Source organism: Mastigoproctus giganteus, chromosome 2 (genome assembly GCF_048544385.1).
Source record: "Mastigoproctus giganteus isolate SK-2022 chromosome 2, ASM4854438v1, whole genome shotgun sequence".
In the NCBI taxonomy this organism is placed as follows: domain Eukaryota; kingdom Metazoa; phylum Arthropoda; class Arachnida; order Uropygi; family Thelyphonidae; genus Mastigoproctus; species Mastigoproctus giganteus.
The window spans coordinates 31707399-31729061 of NC_143576.1; the positions used below are offsets into that span (position 1 = coordinate 31707399).

The window sequence follows — 21663 nt, forward strand, 5'->3', positions numbered from 1 at the left end:
CTCTGCTTAATTGTAAATTCCAGCAATTTCTCTCAGTTCCTCTTATTTTAGTAATTTTCTTTTAGCCATTCCTTTTTAGATTTTTTTTACTTTTTACAATACACTTGTACAAACTTGTGGAAAAACACAACACAGTATGATAGATAATACAGCGCACTGACAAACTTATTGCGACGTTTGAGATTTTATATTATGGCAATTAGTTTTATTGCAGTGCTTGCAATAAACTAATCACAAACGACCTTCATGTGTATGCTGTAATAGCGTCACACGTATGTGGCCGACATGGCTTCTCAAGAAGTAAATAAAGTAACCAACATATATGCAACATAAAAAAAACTTTTTTTTTTTTTTTTTTACATTTTAAGCGAAAAAAATGACAACACTGACATTACAATATTTATTTTAGAATTACTAATCAAATTATTTTTGGCCCCTGGGGAATTTTTTTTCTTCAACTAGCTTGGCAGTCAACGTGTTAAAGGTCGAAGGAGGTGGTTAGCTGTTGGGTAAAATGTATGTGCTAAAATAACCACCAGTGATCTGGCAAACTCACTAATCTGGCACCCCACAGGTCCTAACACTGCCGGATTAGTGATGCTCAACCTGTATTAGTTTTAAAAATAGGGGAAAAAATTAATATTGTGTAAATGTTTGGAATAAAATAGATTTCTTGCTTCACTCATTATTTTCCTGGATGTGGAAAAAATTCATTTATAAGGAACTAATGTTGTTGGAATAGGGAGGTGTACATTTTTGTGCATAATTTTATTTTTTAATACAGATTTTAATGCTCTATTAATTATTATAAAAATTCATTTTTCTATACTTTCAGTTTTATTATATATCTAACCCTTTTATAGAGAATTTTTTTGTATGTTGTTTTAACTAAACCAGCCAAAATCTCTCTAATTCATATTTCTAATGAACTTGGTGATGAATTTTATTAAACAATTATTTTATTATTATTATTTTTATTGTTTTGGAACCTAACACAAATGGTATTAGAACCATGAATACTTGGTACTGTGCATGGGTTAAAGGTTGAGAAGAAAGTTAGTTCTTGAGGTTAGGCTTGAGTTTCTGTAGATTGTAATTTTTGAGAAATGCATGTGAACGAAGGTCATTTCAGAGAACAGAAGGGATAAATGAGGAAATATTAGTTCTGTGAGTTTAGAGTTGGACAGTAACTGGTTGTTGACTGGTTTTAGCATGGGTTTGGACTGGTTTAGAGGAGTGGTGGAATTATAGGTGCCAATTTTAGAACAGTGCCATGGAAGTAATCAAGCAGCAGAAACTGAATATCTATGAGATAGTGGAGAGATTTTTTGATGGGACATTAATTAACCTGGTTGCCTTTTGTATAGTCTCGAAGTTCAAGAGATGCATTTGGAGCACGAGCAATATTCCATGGTAAAGCAGATTTGAGAGATTGTGTAGAGTAAAGTAGCTGTTTATTATTAAATTGTTATTACTAAATATAATTAAATAATTGCTTAGTAAAATTATTTTGATTATTTAAATCTTTCAATTACTAATATTTATGCCAATTTGTGCTTCTCCCTTAAAAATCAAGACAGGTCTCTTAGTCCATCTTCTGCCTACCAGCAATTATATTTTACCAATTGAATCAAATACTCTGATTTCTGCAAGATGGATTATTGTGTGAATAAAGTGTGATGGTTCAGAGTGTGAATTATCTGAGGGATCTCTATTGTCTTTCCAAATGCTTCTATATTTGGTCATATCTCATCCATGGAAAATTCGTTTAGCAATGCAGCTAAATCATCAAAGACTGTGGATAACTATTTTCGCTGCCACCACCCTTCCCACAGACTACAAGCAAGTAATGTGAAAGAAACTGTATTTCCAATGACAGGGTTCATGTCATTTGGGATACAGTAACAATCAAACTGTGGCTCTCTACCCTGCTCAGGAATCAAAAAGAGGAATTTGTTCTTGCTCCAATCCACATAGATACAGTCACCTTAAGCATTTTTTTCTGTTGAAGGCTGTTGACCTTCCTATGTGCAGACAATATTTTTACCATTAGTTATGTTTTTATTGAGTGAAAGAATTCACTAAAAACATGCACAGAGTTTTTAGCACATTTTAGCCACCTGACTGAGCCTTATATATACTGTCAGATAAAATCTGACATTTTTCTGAAATCTGATACAATCTGTCATTTGCGACTAAAATCCTGACATTTTTGTCAGATAAAATCTGACAGAAATGTCTTTAATTTAAACATCTGTCACCATATCTGAAATTTATATTAACTGTAAATTTTTCCTAATTCATATAAACAATTATTATTTTTTATTATTTTTCATAATATTTGTATTGTATACTCATACTTTTTTTATTAATGTTTATTACATTTTTGTTTATATTTTGTCATGACCTTTTTATAGTTTACCCAAGTCACTTAATCTTTTTACTTTTCAACATAGCACACCATTTCCTGAGTTACCAATGCACCATAAAAAATTAAATCAAATCATAAATTAATTTACTTATTTGTGTTTTCCATTTATAAATTATGCATCATATATGATTATTTTTCTCTTCAAAGGAAAGTTGTTTCATATCGACTTTGGCTATATACTTGGAAGAGATCCAAAGCCTCTTCCTCCCCCCATGAAACTCAGTAAGGAAATGGTAGAGGCTATGGGGGGCATAAATTCAGATTACTATCAGGAGTTCAGGACACAGTGTTACACAGCTTTTCTTCATCTCCGCAGGTAAATATTTACATACACAGGTAAATAAAGGTATGTTGATCCTTTTCAAAGTAGTTCCCATTTGATGAAATGCACTTAATTCAGTATTTTTGTGATTCTTCAAAAATGTAAAAAAATGGCTTCAACATGGTTGAAGCCATTTTTTGACATGCATTTTGAGAATAGTCTTTGTCTTAACAACTTCTTCTGATGACTGGAAATGTTTTCCTTGCAGCTCCTTTTTTTAACCTTGGAAAAAAAAAATAAACCAGGTTGCATGGTCAAGGCTGTAGGGTGGATGAGGAACACATTTGACTTTAATGCTGGCTGGGCACTTCATGACACTATGAGCAATGTGAGGTCTTGCATTGTCATGATGCAGCACCCACTCATCTGTGTATAGTTGTGGTCATTTGCGATAAATGTGATCCCACAAAATGTACAGTACAGTTCTGTAGTAAGGTCCTCTAATAGTCATATGACGTGGCACAACATGCTGATAAACTATTCCTTGGATGTCAAAAAAAAAAAAGGAATGACCACAATTTTTTTCAATTGGCAACAATGTAGACTTCCAAACCCAAACACAGCTTTGTTGCTTACTCTCTGGGTAAAAATGATGAAACTATGCCTTGTCTGCCATTAATACCTTGTGCAGAGCATCACCATCTGTTGTAGCTCCTGACAAATCTTCATGTGAACTTGCTGTTTCTCAGGTGTGAGTAGTCTTGGAACCCAGCATGAACAAATTTGTCATATGCAAATGGTCACAGAGAATACTGTGCGTCCTTCTTATCGAAATTTTCAACATTGTCATGATGCAGCCAGTTGTCTTACAACGATCCTCACAATTACAAAAGCAGTGTTTATGGTTTCTGTGATGACAGCATGGTTGGAGGTCCAGGATTGCTGATTTTTGTGATTGAATCACATTCACCTTTAAACATAGTAAATCACCTGCAGGCTGTGCTGTAAGGAAGCATAGATTCACCATAAGCCTCTCATACACTTTAGATTATGTTTTGTTGGGATGGAAACGAAATTTGAGAGAGTAGCATACTGTTCCTCATGTGTCACACCCATTTGTAGGGCTTGTTTGTTCTGGCTGATTAAAGCCAACTTTTACCTATTACAACTTACGCAAGGACTGCTGTGTAATATTTGCTGTCCTACTTCATTTTATATATGATAGGACCTCTGACTGCAGGGAAAATCTCCATGTCCCTTCAGAATACTTTTAGGATACAGAGTAGAGTGAAGACAAATTTTACTCCAGACACACTTTACTATCAAAGAACAATTTAATATACAAATAATAATATTGCTAGGCCTTGATCATACATTTTCTTTATAAGACACAGTCCTCATCGGTAACATATACATTTTACAATACAGTCTTCCTGAATAAATATGGATATTACAACAACTCCATATTAAAATATCTCGTACACTCCAAGTATAAAACTCATACAAACTCCGCGCTCTAATGAGTTAATATATTCATCCTTAACAATAGTCTGATGAACCTATAGTATTCCTTACCAATCGTCTTATGTAACATGTATTATTCCTTAAGAACACTGAATGCCTTCTGGGAGTTCCAGTTAATACTAATTCCTTCTAGTTCAAATAATTTTGTGCGGGAGACATTATAAAAGAAAATTTGGCCACTTACTTCCAGATCCACTTGTTAAATATTCATCAGCCAAATTAATTTCTATTCTCTGGATATCTATTCTCTTGTACCTTCTCCTGGAAACCTTTTCTTTAACGAATTTCGGCTTTAATTCCCAAAAGCGGGGATCCCTTCCTCACGTTTTATACCATTTCTGTACCAAAAACTTCTACGTGCACAACCCTCACTTCTCTACCTACCACCCGACACCTCTACACAACGAAAAAAGCAAAAAGGACTCCCCAGTTTTGCGCCCTTCTCCTTATATATCTATGCAGCACCCTGTTTTCCCTTAATCCTTTTTTCCAGGAAAAATGGTCATGACCTACTTTGGGTCAAAGTTCTCTCCTTTTCTGCAAATTTCTCTTTGCCCTTTCGTACCTTCTTAAGCGATTAAATACCCGTTTCTATTTTGTCCAAATAGCTGGCATATTAATTTAAATGACTGTTAAATATAGCAAACTATATTCAGGAATAATACCCAATGTTAAATGAATGTATTATTATTGTTATTTTATTTATTTATTATTTTTTTTTTTTTTTTAGTAAGCCAAAGCGTACACATTGTTACTTAAGCAAAACTGAACAGGCATAAATGACTGCTAAGGTCACACTTTGTGCATAAGCGAGTCAACTGTGCAGTTGCTATGTGATGCAGTTTGGCATTTGGTTGGTCTTAAATTCTGCAGCTCAGCTAGAAATAGCAAGCAGGATAGTTGTTTGTGAAAAATTATGATCATTCTTCATTGAACAGCCCTCGTATTTATCAATTTTACAGTTTTTTACTTTGTATGTGTGATGCAATACCAAACTTATAATTAGAATATGATGCTTATAAAGCATAAACATGGAGTTAAAACTGAATGCATACTGAGACAAACATATTAAGCACAACAAAATACTAAAAATCATTTCTAACATAACTTAGACAACTCTCTAATTAAATCTTCTAAAGGTAAAAACATTTTGTTAGTGATTCCAAATACCAACAAAATGTTGTGTATTTTGTTGGTATTTGATAGTTGAAGAAATCTCACAAGTAGCTTTTCATCCCACACAACATGCAAATCAGCCCATTAACACACAAACAAACATAATACAAAATGGCACATTATGATCTGAGTTGCTGATTTGTTTAAAACTATAAAAGCAACCAATAATACAAACATCACTTGGATTGATTTTGTCCTCTGTCCAGAAATTGTGCAGAGGTATGCAGTGATTACTGTAATTAGTATAATCTGCAAGATGGAAGAATGTTAGGCTTTTGCCAATCAACAGTGAAAAAACAAAAAAATCCATACAACAATGCATAACCTTTTTACCATATTGTTCCCACTGTCAGCATGTGATCAAACTTATCCAGTGTGATTAAGCAGCTGAGCAAACAATACCTACAACCTCGACTCATTTTCAACTGCATCTAAAATGCTAGTGGAATGCAGACTGCAGGAAAACAAGGAGACAACAAAATAGTTTTGAGTAACTTCTGAAGATAATCTCCTAATATATAAACAAGCATGAACAAAAGCTAGGTATACCAAAAACAGGCCAGAAAAACTTCCTGGACCCATTTTACATCTTCAATAAACAGGACAACAAACATGCAATCATGTGGAAGAAATTACATATGAAAAAAATGATTGGGAAATATAGGAACCAACCATTTACACTGGAATGGAAAAAGCAGTGACCCATGAAATATTGCTAATATATTGGGAGAAACCTTTGCCAAAATATCAAAAACAATTGTACAATACAGAATTTTTGACCTATAAGGAGAAAACTGAGAAGAGTTTAATTAATTTTTATAAATTAAAAATTTAACTACATAATGAACTAATTACACTACATGAATTACTTGAAGCAATAACACAAGCAAAACCAAGTATAGTAAGACCAGACCATATAAACTTACATGCTTCAACATCTAAAAGAAACTTCAAATTGTATAAACACATTTTCCTAGAGAACCAATATGATGTTTTTGCATGGCATCACATAAAATAGTATAAGCTTTTCCAAAACCCAGTAAAGATCAGAACAGCTCAAACAACTTGTGGCCCTCGCTAGCTATTTAAAGTTTGGAGAAAATTATCAACAAACATAGTGTGCTTTGTAGAGTCAACCATCTGGTTTACCAGTATGCAGTGTGGATTTATATGCAACAAAACCAGATTACATCGCCTAATAAGAATAGAAGCGGACATTAGAAATGCATTTATAAGCTCGAAACGGGATCTGTTTAGACTATATGTTTTGAGCAAGCCTGTGACATAGCATGGAGATACAGTATCCTACAAGAAATGTATAAGGCAATGGTTAGGCCACATCTTGAGTACTGCATACTGGTCTGGAAGCCTCATTTTGGGAAAGATGTGGGTGTCTTGTAATGGTTACAGAGAACCAGATTAGTTAAAAACATAAAGGGCTACTCTCACCACAAAAGACTTCTGTTCTGAAAATTGCAGTGCTTTGAAGCTAAGTGCTTTGAAAGATCTAATTGGAGTGTTTAAGGCTTTAAATGGATTGATTAAACTTAATGATGAAGGTATTCTAACTTCTCAGACAAGAGAGAGAGAGAGGACTTAAATTAAAAAAGGATAGCTGGCTGATGATTTTCTTTCAGCCAGATAGTGATTGTTAGAACAAATTACTATCTGGTATCATTGAAGTGGATAGTTGGAATAAAATTAAGGAAGAATCAGATATATTATTAGAGGGGATGGATAGATGAGATGAATAATGTATTTTTATTTACTTTTTTATTTTTTGTGATGCTGTATAAGCTTGCTGGCTTGCATCGTTTTCCTGTACTACTACTACTAATAATAATAATAAGACTTCTACAATGCGGGACTCAGAGGATATTTACCTCTATTCATCCAAAATTTCATGAAGACTTCAGGTTAGAATTAAGGATCTGTCCTGGGTGCCATGCTATTTTCCATCAAAATAAATAGAATCACAACCAGCTTGGATCCATATCAGGCAGCACCATGAACTGCTATGCATGACCATGAGACACCAACTTAAGGGAAAAGAGTGTCTCATTATGTTCATTCCCATGCACATTGTTTCCAATGATTGGTTAGAAAATCCCTTGGAATTCTGCATTTATGCCATACAAGGTTGAACCATGAACAACTGAATCAAGCAAAGTTGAGCCAAAGTTGAACTAAATTACGCGAGGCTAACCATGAAATTAACTTTAATTTAAGCATCCAAATACCAGGACTTCATTACAATTAAAGAGGTTATGACCTCTCTGTCCTTTCATGATCCTTTTAAAATTTTTTGAACTATTTTTTTTTTTTTACTTATATAGGCATGCCAACCTTATATTAAACCTCTTTGCTCTGATGGTGGATGCTAGTGTTCCAGACATAGCTCTAGAACCAGATAAAACAGTGAAAAAGGTAAGCCTTTCTTTATTTTTATTATTATTTTTTTTCATTTGTTTAGTTGATCAATAAAATTTCCTTTTTATTGAATGTTCTTGGATATGTTGTGCAGAGAGCATTTTGCTGTGCAGTGTGGTAATTAAAAGTTGAAATATGCCTGGCATACTACAATGGCCATCTTATGCTCTGCTCACAGAGGATATTTTGGGCATTATAAATCTAATTAACAGGAGAGGATGCACTTATGGGATGCACTTAAACAGAAAGGGTGCAAGAATATTTGCTGATGCTATCAAGGCAGTGTTAGGTGGATCAGAAGACTACTAGCTTGGAGAGATACACAGACTAATAGATTAACAGTAGCCACTAGCAGAGGTGAAAGTAATTCTTGCACTGCTTCTATTGGAATAAGCAGTAGCCTGGAAAAAAAAGGTGCTCGGGGTGCTGGGAGTCATCGTGGAACAAGTAAATATGTGGCACCTCCATAGCAAGGTGGGCAGGAGCGGCAGTGCGTAGCACACGCTTCTTGATTAGACCGGGGTTCGAGCCCGTGACCACCAAATACGGAAGATGCAGAAAGGTCAGAGAATGACCACCGCATATCCCCGGAGCAATATGGCCTTAGCTGCTAATGCTCCTAAAAAACCAAACAAAAACAACAAGAACAAGTAAATACGTGGGCTGTATGGGAAATTAAAGGTAAGTACAGGTGCATTTATACTTGCATGTACAACAATGCAAGGGGTTTAGTAAATAAATTTGATGAATTTGAGGTGCTGGTCAAAACATCAAAGGCATTTATTGTGGGGATAAACCCAGATATAAGGAATGTGGAATTGGAATTTAGGGAGTTATGTACATATGTACAGATAGGGTAGGAAGGGAGGAGAGGTTATGCTGTTAGTTAAATGCATAAAAGCTAAGGAAGTGCATTCAGTTGACATGGGTGGCCAGTGCAATGTTGATTCAGTTTGGTGTGACTTAAGCACTGGGAAAGCAAGTGTGTAATAGGCTTAATGATTCTGATGAGTGCAATGAACAACTGTACAGAGAAGTAGACTAGGCCAGTAAATCAGATTGTCTTATAATGGAGGATTTTAACTTCCCAGATATTGACTGGAACTTGTGGGTTGGTCACTTGCATGCTAACAAGAATTTTGTGGATTTATTGAATGACTGTTTTTTTACAGCAGAATGTTTGAGGGGCAACCAGGAGTAATATTCATGATCTAATTATCAGCAGTGATTCTTCATGCATTAAGGATCTGCAGATAAAGGAACCATTAAGTGACACTTAACACAGTGCAGTGTGCTGATGTGGGATTTACTCAAGGTTGTAACTACCATCACGGGTAAAGGGAAGCATTTTTGCTTTTGTAAAGGTGACTACGGTGGTCTCAGACTGTTTTTAAATTCTAAACAGTGGGACCAGTTGATGATGTTACCAACAGCAAATTCTAAATAGGAAGCATTCAAATAATTAACCTTGGAAGCTACTAGGCTTTTCATACCAATTAAGAAATATTGTTCAAGGTTTAGGACTAAGTGGATGTCAGATGAACTAATGAAACTCGTGGCAGAGAAGAAAAATGCAGGGGATGCATATAACCTATCAGGTGACTCAGAAGCCTGTAGTAGATATAAACTGGTCTGTAATCAAGTCACAAAAGAGATTAGATAGCCGAAGGTAGATTACGAGAAATCCTTTGCAAAAGATGCAAAGAAAAACATCAAAGAGTTCTTTACTTATGTAAACCCTAGAAGGAAGGGGTTGAACCAGATTGGTCCACTTGATACATCGATGGTTTGGCTGTTGATTCTGCTCAGGTAATTGACAAACTGAATGAATATTTTGCATCTACATTCACACATGAGATGTTATTCAGGGAAGGGAATGCCAGAAGTTTATCAAACTCTGGCAGAGAGCTAACTGATTTTGTAATAACTGAGAGCAAAGTGGAGGAGAAATTGTTGAAGTTAAACATAAAAAAAAAAAGGCACCTAGGGTGGACGGGATCTATCCAGTTATATTAAAAGAGGCAGCAAAGGAAGTAAGCAAACCCTTAACCATAATTATGAGAGCTTCCTTGGACTTAATGGAAGTCCCAATGGACTGGAGCTGTGTAAATGTGTTTTGCCCCAAATTCACAAAGGGGTTTCAAAGGGTGACACAGGTAATTACAGATCTATTAAACTTCTGTTCCAGGGAAATTAATGGAAGCACTGGTTATAGAAGCACTGCAGGATCATTTAGACAAGATTGCAGTTATAGTTCAGACAAATGATGGTTTTGTTAAGGGGAATCTGACTAATTTGATTGAATACTATGATACTTGGCGCCTCCATAGCCAGGTGGGAAGGAGCAGCAGTGTGTAGCACACACTTCTTAATTAGACCGGGGTTCGAGCCCATCACCACCAAATACAGAGGATTCGGAAAGGTCAGGGAATAGTCACCGCATATCCCAGAGCAATATGGCCTTAGTGTGCTAATGCTCCTAAAAACCAAACAACAACTATGATACTTACGAAGAAAGGCTTAAGTTTCGAAAATTGCAGTGTCTGGAGACAAGACACCTGTGAGGTGATCTGATTGAGGTGTATTGCCTATCATACATGCTCAGTTAATGTGCAGTTTAACTGTAAAAAAAAAAAAAAAAAAAAAAACTGAATGAGAAACTGAATTGAGCATGCTCTCATACATGGCACTAGTTTCACATCAGTTTTGTCATTTTGTTCAGTGTTTTTGTGAATTCAGGGTTGCACGAATAGAAAAAACATCATTTGTTTGCTTGTGAGCTCGGCTTTATTAACATCAGAAAAGAAGAATAATGAGTAAGCTATGGTATTTGAAAATGAGTGATTGATTTGTCTACGAGTTTATCATACACCAGTGCTTTTTTCACTCAGTTACTGTAAAAAACAAGTTCCATGTCCCACAGTACTGGTAAACTTCTGTAGCACTCAATAATATCTAGAATTCTCCTTTTTATTTGTATATTCCATTATGAAACCTGGGTGCAAACTGTATTTTCCTGAAATATCTGCACATTTAACTGCATGAATCATGACTTGCTTGCTTAGTTCTACGAACTGTGCTATTCCCTGCATAAAATGCACAAGTTACTCAGTTTTTCCTTCAGTTATGATGTCACACTGTTAAACTGCACATTTTAACTGAGCATGTATGGGAGGCTTATAAGGCCATGAATGGTTTGAACAAGCTCAGTGTGAATGATTTTTCTTCTTGCCCAGATTAACTGCATGAAGGGACATAAATTCAAATTGAGGAAAGACAGTTGTAGAATAGATGTGCAGATATTTGCCTTTAGCCAGCAGATGGTTGATTGCTGGAACAAACGTCCATCTGTTGTGGAAGTTGACAACTTAAATAAATTCAAAAGGCAGAACTAACAAAGATTTGGAGTGAATGGATGGGTGAAATGGGAAAGGTTTTTTTTTGGCTGATGCTGTAAAAGCTTGCTTTCATGCATCATATGCCTCTACTAATGCTAATATTGGACAAGCTTAATTCAAGTTCTATAGATTTTCAAAAGAAGGTCCTTGAAACGGACAACTTATATCCCCCCCCACTCTTCTGGCTGAAATTTTTACCATGAGTCGTAGAGTGAAAATTATTCGCTGCCCAGGCTGTGAATAATTGTCATCTGTATAACTGTGAGCCAGTTATACAAAAGAAGCCAGCATCACCTGGAGCCACAGTAAAGAAACCGAAAGGTTACCATGGTACTTCTTGAAGGTACATATTGCTATTTCTGGCAACTGCTACTACACAGGAGCATCATTTATTTAGAGGTGCGGTAATTCTGTCAAATATATGTATTACCTGTATCATTCTCCCAGCTCTAAAAACCACTCAGAGCTCTTTGACTTCCTTTCTTTGAAACTTTTTATTCAACCTACCTTCCCTAACAATAAAGTATCCCACCTGGTGATTTTAATTTTCACCACTACAGCTGGCTTCATCTTTCTAGTTACATATGTCTTATTTATTTACCTACTAGAATACTTCACAATCCTAACCACCCACCAAATACTCCTTTTCTCACCAACTCACTTTGAAGTACACAGTTAATGTTAGTGGTCTTCTAGGTACCTCAGATCACAATTTTGTGATGTTCTTGTCTCCAGTGAAGCCTTTCTCTCAAGGCCATTGAGTCTTGTGTCATTTGGCATCACAAGAATGCAAAATGGGATGTTTTTGTTCCTTTTTTCCTTTGTTTGGATTATTGTTTTAAATCTTAATCCTGAAGTTTTCTCAGATCATGAGTGATATTATGCTTGTAGTTTTTTATTCCTCATTCCACCCTAAAATTGCATATTTTATTTATACATTGGTTTTCCAATAAGGACTCGTAATTAGCTTGTATTGAAGTTTCAAGTTTTATTTTCTGCCTACATTACAACTTGCAACAGTTATAAAGTAGTTATTAATTGATCTGAACTGGATTTTGAACAGGCTAAGATCAAGAAACGTTTTCTTGTCAAAATGGTAGTCAAGCATTTTGTTTCTGGTCAGTTGACCACAACTTCTATCTCTCCATACTTCTACCTTTATGATTTTGTTGCATCCTCAACTAATGATAAGCTGACTCATACTTTTCCTCCAACCCTTGCCTCAACAGTCTTGGTAAATCACCTCCTACTATAGCAGGCACACTCCACTCAGTGCACATCCACTCACTCTTCAGGTAATGATGGTATTTCACCACTTGTCTCAAAACCTGTGGTCTAGAGCTTCTCTGTTGTGTTTAAACTTTTTACACTCTTATTCCACTAGTGTTCTTCCTTGTGCATGGAAATTGACTCTTACTAGCCAGCTGGAATGGTCTTACTATACTGGTAAGACTCTTTGGGGGGGGGGGGGAAACGTGACATATCCTTCCCTTACAACTATTGTCCCATTGCACTTAACTCTTCTTTTTCCAGAGTAATGGAGAAATTCAACTGCCAATGCTTATGGACAAATTTGGTGAATAAGTTTAAAACTCAAGCAGTGTTGTCTGTCTTGAGCTTTTTATCATGTTTGGCATGGAGATCCTCTAAACATGCTTCCATTTAATGGTTTGTCTTCTGCTTTTTTGCAACTTGGTAGCTAGTTTTCTCCCTGACTGCTCACTGCAGGTAATGGTACATGGCTCTGCCTTCTTGTTTTGTAAATTTATTTATTTTTATTTATCTTTTGGCTTATGCTGCATAAGCTCATACACTTGCTTTCTTGCATCACATGTCACCACCACCACCACCACCACCACTACTACCTCGGCTAATACTGACATTCTCCAAGGTTAGTTTCTTTCTCTACTCTTTTCCTCTTGTATATTAACTGTTTCCTTAGTAAGTTCGAGCACTGAATGGATCTTGAACAGCAATTTTTTTCCCCATGAAATTTTGAAAAATTTTTAAATTTAAAACTTCATGCATAAATGCTTTTAAATATTAATTTATTATTTTGGCTTGGTTGCCACAATATTAATGTGAAATTATTTAATAAAACCAAACCAAAATTTTTAAAATAGCAAAAAAATCATAAAAAAAAAAGTAAAAAACTTCTTTTTTTTCTAATATTCTTCTATATCTACCATATAAACTTATAACTGTATTTCGCCTTTGTCCTTTTAACATATTCAACTTTTAAGACAAAATGATAGTGCACTCCAATCGAAATGTAAACTTTTTTATAGCTCTATTAAACTTCTGAACTTTTTAGTTTTTTTTTTTTTTTTTTTTCAACTATTCCGTTTTATCTACAGTTATGCTCTTGCAACTTCATAATTCACACTCGTGCTACTTTGTTTGGTGAAATCACATTCTCAATCAAAACCAACAAGTGAACAGTTACATACTTGCCTAACAAATGCAATTCAAGTCACTTGTAGTAGCTACAAGTACTACTTTAAGTCATTAAACTTTTAGTCATTACTTAACTGTAAATTTTAAATCTTCCAAATTAAAGATGCAATACAGAATTTCAGGATCTGCATCTATTAGGGCAGGGATCGGCAACCTGCGGCTCTTTAACTTTTAGCCCACATGAAGCAAAGTTAGAAATGGCATTAGAGGACTTAAAAGTCAAGGACATGTGGAGTGCAAGACTAAAATGCCTTAAAACTGAAATTGAAGATTTGGAGAGGCAAAAGGCTGCCCTTGAATTCTACATAAATCGATGCCGATAGATGAGTTGAAAAAGCAAGACCAAATTGTGTTCGATGCGTGGTGTAGCTTACCGGACACGTATTTGAAAATATTTGCGCTTCGACTTCTCTCAGTTTTTGGTTCGACGTATTTCTGTGGGCAAATATTTTCAAACACGAACTATATTAAAAATAAATCAAGAAACCGTTTGAACAATGCAAGTCTCTTGGCTTGTTTAAAGATGAAAATTACGGCATACTTCCCTGATGTTGAGAGACTCGCTGAAGTTCAGAGGCAAAAGTCACATTAATTAGAAATATTGTTAATAAATAATATTTCAAAATATATATTTTTTTAATAAAACACGTTCCCACTCTAATCCATTTCTTAAACTCCCCCCCCCCCCAGCTTGAGCTGAAGTGTGGCTCTTCGGATTCTCTCTCTTTTTTTTAATTAGATCAAAAATGGCTCTTCACTCAGAAAGGTTGCTGACCCCTGTATTAGGCAAACCCAGCCATCTAATTACACTAGCAGCTCACTGGAAGGAATGAACTCTCAATGGTTAGCTTATTATTATTATTTTGGAGTTTGAGAACAAGGGTAGCCTGTGCGGACGTACATTTTTGCCGCTCCTGGAACAGAGAAGTTTTTTTCTGATTTATTTTCTGTTTTATTAGCTTAAATTGGCATATTAACTTATTTTCTAGAGTAACTTTATATTCCTATTTACGATATTTAGATTAAAGTAACTTAGATAGAGATTTTGTAGGTATTACTTATTATCGGAAAGAGTATCAAATCCATGTGTTTACCGTTCGTAAATAGCCGCCATTGTTACGCGATACATAATATCTCGAAATAGATAGCATAAGCTTAATATAGTATAGTACATAATATTGTCAATTAATCAGATAATTAATCTTGTTGAACTTCATTGTCAATTAAATTGTACCTTTAACTATACATATAACGACTTGGATTACGTAAAATAAATAATTAGTAAAAAATAAATAATTAATACTTAACTTGATACGGAAGTTATATAAAGGGATTTCGTAGATAACACTCGATACTGAAACATAAATATAGCGTTATAACTGTGTTGGGATATAAGTTTAGGGTTTTAATTTTGTACTGAAATTGAAATTTTATTGAAATTAAATTGAAATCATGACTCTGACCAGAGCAGCAAAGCAAAAGGCTCAAGCTAATGGGAGTGCTGTGGCTCAGGGGAGAACTGAGGGGGGCAGTTGCCCTCTGAATCACAGCTTATTAAAATGGACTACTTGCTTGATGTTTGTGGAGCAGTCAGGTACGGGACATGACACTGCCATGGGGGATGTCTTTGTGTGCGCGCGCGATGCAAGGAGTGTAAAGAAATCAGGCGACAACTCAACATTGTTATGGGCCTATATGAGAGCTTGAAGGACAGGGTGGATGCCCTCGAAGGATTAAAAGTGAGGGGCCCATCAAGCTCTCAGCCGCCCACACCAATGTCAGAGCTTGCACTTGGTCATCACGCAACACAGCGGCAGCCCCCAAGGCAGAATGCGCTGGTCCCAAAGGAACTAGTAGTTGTTGGTGACTCTATTGTCAGAGAAATGGGAAACTTGCTTTCTAAAAAGGATAGGTGGAACAGGACCAGGGTATGTCTGCCAGGGGCAAAGGTTGATGACGTTGTAGAGCGGATATCATCTTTTAAGGGCACAAAAGGTGATATAGTTGTACACTTTGGCACTAATAATATTAAGAGTAGGAGACCGACGGAATTACTTAACAAGTACAGGTCACTGTTGAAAAAAAAAAAAAAAAAAAAGCCATGAATTAGGGTTGAATTTGAAAGTGTCTGCAATTCTGCCCAGACACGATAGGAGGGAGTATATGATGAAAGCCCTGTCGATCAGTTCGGCCCTGGAAAGATTGTGCAAGGCTCAAGGGGTAGAATTTTTTTCAGCCTGGTCTGTAATTGTTAACAGGAGAGACTGCTTCTACAGGGATGGGATAAACTTAAATAGAAACGGTGCAAGAACGTTTGCTGATGCTATCGAGGCAGTGTTAGGTGGGTCGGAAAACTGCTAGATTGGGGGGGGGGGATACAAGGACTAATAGATTAACAGTAGCCACTGGCAGAGGTGAAAGTGATTCTTGCACTGCTTCTATTAGAATGAGCCGCAGCCTGGAAAATAAGATGCAGGATATTTCAGAGACTGCTGGGAATCATTGGGGTACAAATAAACACATAGGTTGTGTTAGGGTAGCTAAGAAAAAGAACAGGTGCATGTATACTTGCGTGTACACCAATGCTAGGAGTTTAGTAAATAAATTTGATGAATTTGAGGTATTGCTCAAAACATCAAAGGCAGATATTGTGGGGATTTCAGAGACGTGGTGTCACACAGATATAAGGAATGCAGAACTGGAATTTGGGGAGTACAATGTCTACAGAAAGGATAGACAGGATAGGAAGGGAGGAGGGGTTATGCTATTAGTTAAGAAATACATAAAATCCAAGGAAGTGAAGCCAGTTGACATTGCTGGACAGTGCAGTGTCGAGTCAGTTTGGTGTGACATAAGCATTGGGAGATGAAAATTGAGAGTAGGAGTGTGCTATAGGCCTAATGACTCTGATGAGTATAATAAGAAACTGTACAGGGAAATAGAGTGGGCCAGTAAATCAGAGTGTCTTATAATGAGGGATTTTAATTTCCCAGATATTGAGTGGAATTTGGGGGCTGGTCACTCACACACTAGCAAGGCTTTTGTGGATTTATTGGATGATTGTTTTCTACATCAGCATGTTCGGGAGGCAACTAGAGGGAGTAATACTCTTGATTTAATTATCAGTAGTGATTCTTCATGCATTAAGAATCTGCAGGTAAATGAACCACTAGGTGGCAGTGATCACAGTGTGCTGAAGTGGGATTTACTCAAAGAGGTAACTACCATTAGGTGTAAAGGGAAGGGTTATTGCTTTCGTAAAGGCGACTACGATGGACTGAGACAGTATTTAAATTCTAGAGATTCTCTTATTCTCTCCTATCCCTTATTGTTAATGTTCATTTAGCATTTCTTCAGAACCATCAAGATCTCAGTTTGAGACTGCTCCTTTCAAAGTATGGGGGTTATTTAATTTATGTGAGTTGAAAAGACTGGAAGCCCCATAAAACAATTAACTTTTATTAGCCACTTAATGTTTGTGGTTTATAGTTTATATAGGCATATTGTGGAGAGTTTGTGTGACTAAATTAGGGCTACCAAATGATCTGTTTTCCTACTGGAAACTCAACTAGATCTTTACATTCCTCTTCACTGAATAAAAAATATTAGACAAAACCAATAACACTGAGGCACTACACTGCAGAACAGTTTTCTTATCACATTATCTTAATGTTGCAGGTTTTTTTTTTTAATCTGACAACTGCACAGAAATAAAATTAGCATTAGTAGAGACATTTGATGCAAGAAAGCAAGCTTATGCAGCATCAGCCAAAAAAAAAAATAATAATAATAATAATAAATAAATAAAAAATAACCATTTCCACTTCACCGCTCTGTTCGTTTGAAATATCTGTCCAGCTGAGCCTTAAACTTATTTAGGCTATCAACTTCCACGACAAGGGATGGAAGTCTATTCCACCAACCAACCACCCGCTGGCTAAAGGCAAATTTCCTCACGTCTATCCTACATCTGTCTTTTCTCAATTTGAATTTATGCCCTCTCAGGTGATTATTCTGAGCAAGAGGAAGAATCCCATCAGCATTGACCATGCTCAAACCATTCAGGGCTTTATACACCTCTATCAGATCACCTCGCTGGTGCCTAGTCCCCAGACACTGTAATTGGCAAAACTTAAGCCTTTCTTCGTAAGAGCACCCCTTTGTTCCATTCACTAATCTTGTTGCCCTTCTCTGTACTCATTCCAGCATCTCTACATCCTTCTTGAAATGAGGCCTCCAGACCTGTATACAGTACTCTAGGTGTGGCGAGACCATTGCCTTATACAAGGGAATAATCACCTCCTTATCCCTGCTAGAAAAATTCCTATATATCACGACAATACACCATGAGCTACTCTTGCAGCCCGTCTGCACTGCTCAGAAAACTTCATATCTGTCTGCACAACCACCCCCAGGTCCCTTTCATTCTCTACCACTGCCAGTATAGTACCACAGAGTTGATACGTTGCTCTGGGGTTGCTGTTTCCCATATGTAGTACTCTACATTTGTCAATGTTAAACTTCATTTGCCACCTCTCAGCCCATCTGCTCAACCTTTCCAGATCCTGTTGCAGCAGCATAGTGTCAGTAGTGTCCTTGACAACCTTGCCTACCTTTGTATCATCTGCAAACGTGGACATTAAACTTGATATCCCATCATCAATATCATTCATAAACACCGAAAACAACAACGGACCCAACACTGAACCCTGAAGAACTCCACTAATAACATTAGTCCACGTTGAGCAGTGTCCATTGATTACCACTCTCTGTCTTCTCCCCCTCAACCACCCCTTTATCCATAGCAGCATTTTTGCCTCCAATGCCACACTGCTCCAATTTGTGCAGCAGTCTTCCATGTGCAACAGTATCAAAAGCCTTTCTAAGATCCAAGTATATAATATCAAAGTTATTCCCTGCATCCAGTTCTTTTGTGACTGCATCATAGTATCCAATCAAATTGGTCAGGCAAGACTTCCCCTTAACAAAACCATGCTGTGTCCGAGCTATAACTGAAGTCTTGTCTAAATGATCCTGCAGTGCTTCTTTAACCAGTGCCTCCATTAATTTTCCTGGAACAGAAGTTAAACTCACAGGTCTATAATTACTTGTGTCGCCCTTTGATCCTCCTTTGTGAATTGGGGTCACATTTGCACATCTCCAGTCCATGGGTACTTCCCCTGAGTCCAAGGAAGCTATCATAATTATGGCTAAGGGTTTGCTTACTTCCTTTGCTGCCTCCTTTAATATAACTGGATAGATCCCATCCACCCCAGGTGCCTTTCTTGTATTTATCTTCAACAATTTCTCCTCCACTTTACTTTCAGTTATTACAAGATTCTCTAGCTTACTGCCAGAGTTGAATACACCTCTGGCATTCCCCTCGCTGAATTACTCCTCATATGTGAATGTCGATGCAAAATATTCATTCAGTTTGTTAGCTACCTGAGCAGGATCATCAACAGTTGATCCATCGATATCAAGTGGACCAATCTGATTCATCCCCTTCCTTCTAGAGTTTACATAAGTAAAGAACTCTTTGCTGTTTTTCTTTGCATCCCTTGCCAAAGATTTCTCGTAATCTGCCTTTGCCTGCCTAACCTCCTTTGTAACTTGGTTACAGATCATAGGCTTCTGATATGTATCTATCATAGGCTTCTGTGTCACGTGTTAATTTGTATTTGGAAAATTAAATGCACTAGGCATAATCCTTATGGGTTTTGATAATTAACTATATAATATCGGTGTAAATACACCATAGTTAACCCATAGATTTGAGCTACGATTGTAGCGTAGAAGGCATCGTTTTAATTGTATCTCATAATGTGGTTGCCTTCACAACAAGATAGCTACTATTGAATTACTTCAAATAAATAACGCTTCTCTAGTAGAGAAGACTACTGTTATTTATTTTCAGCGGTACCACCACCCAGACGATCGTTTCGAAGCTTTTTGGCTTCGTCATAGTGGGCGGGCATTACCACAAGGGTGTGGTGGTAACATTACCACCTCAAGCGTGTGGTGGTAACATTACCACCACACCCTTCTGGCATCTCTCATAATGTGGATATAACTTCGCAACTGAGATGGCTTGTTGTTATTACCTGGGTACCTGCCCGCCCACTGATGACGAAGCCAAAAAGCTTCGAAACGATCGTCTGGGTGGTGGTACCACTGAAAATAAATAACAGTAGTCTTCTCTACTAGAGAAGTTATTTATTTGAAGTAATTCAATAGTAGCTATCTTGTTGTGAAGGCAACCACATTATGAGATACAATTAAACGATGCCTTCTACGCTACAATCGTAGCTCAAATCTATGGGTTAACTATGGTGTATTTACACCGATATTATATAGTTAATTTGTATGTATCCCATGCATTTTTCTTCTCTGCCATATGTCTCATTAGTTCATCTGACATCCACTTAGGCCTAAACCTTGAACAATATTTCTTAGTTGGTATGTAAAGCCTAGTAGCTTTCAAGATAAGTTCTTTGAATGCTTCCCATTTTGAATTTGCTGTTGGTAACATCATCAGTTGGTCCCACTGTATAGAATTTAAATACTGTCTCAGTCCATCGTAGTCGCCTTTACGAAAGCAATAACCCTTCCCTTTACCCCTAATGGTAGTTACCTCTTTGAGTAAATCCCACTTCAGCACACTGTGATCACTGCCACCTAGTGGTTCATTTACCTGCAGATTCTTAATGCATGAAGAATCACTACTGATAATTAAATCAAGAGTATTACTCCCTCTAGTTGCCTCCCGAACATGCTGATGTAGAAAACAATCATCCAATAAATCCACAAAAGCCTTGCTAGTGTGTGAGTGACCAGCCCCCAAATTCCACTCAATATCTGGGAAATTAAAATCCCCCATTATAAGACACTCTGATTTACTGGCCCACTCTATTTCCCTGTACAGTTTCTTATTATACTCATCAGAGTCATTAGGCCTATAGCACACTCCTACTCTCAATTTTGATCTCCCAATGCTTATGTCACACCAAACTGACTCGACACTGCACTGTCCAGCAATGTCAACTGGCTTCACTTCCTTGGATTTTATGTATTTCTTAACTAATAGCATAACCCCTCCTCCCTTCCTATCCTGTCTATCCTTTCTGTAGACATTGTACTCCCCAAATTCCAGTTCTGCATTCCTTATATCTGTGTGTCACCACGTCTCTGAAATCCCCACAATATCTGCCTTTGATGTTTTGAGCAATAGCTCAAATTCATCAAATTTATTTACTAAACTCCTAGCATTGGTGTACACGCAAGTATACATGCACCTGTTCTTTTTCTTAGCTACCCTAACACAACCTGTGTGTTTATTTGTACCCCAATGTGAAGGCAACCACATTATGAGATACAATTAAAATGATGCCCTCTACGCTACATACGTAGTTCAAATATATGGGTTAACTATGGTGTATTTACACCGATACTATATAGTTAATTATCAAAACCCATAAGGATTATGCCCTTTGCATTTAGTTTTCCAAATACATTACCACCACACCCTTTTGGCATCTCTCATAATGTGGATATAACTTCGCAACTGTGATGGCTTGTTGTATTACCTGGGTACCTGCCCGCTCACTGATGATGAAGCTGCACAGCTTTGAAACTATCATCTTGGGTGGTGGTGGTTCCGCTTAAAATAAATAACAGTAGTCTTCTCCACTAGAGAAGCGTTATTTATTTGAAGTAATGCAATAGCAGCTATCTCGTTGTGAAGGCAACCACATTATGAGATACAATTAAAACGATGCCCTCTACGCTACATACGTAGTTCAAATATATGGGTTAACTATGGTGTATTTACACCGATACTATATAGTTAATAAGCACATATATATGCAAAATTACTGGAAGAGACTACTTTCATGTTTATATTTTATGGTTGTAACTTTTTTGCCTTCAATAGAATTAATATATTTATTTTTTTTAAAAATGTGTAAAAAAAAAATAGCATTTTG

General features: G+C 36.7%; 1 protein-coding gene across 4 annotated transcripts in view; it reads left to right on the forward strand.

Annotated features, from left to right (window-relative positions):
• Window positions 1–21663, forward strand: part of Pi3K59F (phosphatidylinositol 3-kinase 59F) — a 349960-nt gene that overhangs the window by 304250 nt on the left and 24047 nt on the right. For 3 of the 4 annotated variants that reach the window (XM_090388562.1, XM_090388556.1, XM_090388568.1), the window contains 2 exons: window positions 2579–2747; window positions 7730–7820. In XM_090388562.1, the coding sequence (XP_090244688.1) occupies window positions 2579–2747; window positions 7730–7820 (260 nt within the window). The remainder of the gene's footprint in view (window positions 1–2578; window positions 2748–7729; window positions 7821–21663) is intronic. The other variant, XR_016547875.1, reaches the window with a different exon arrangement.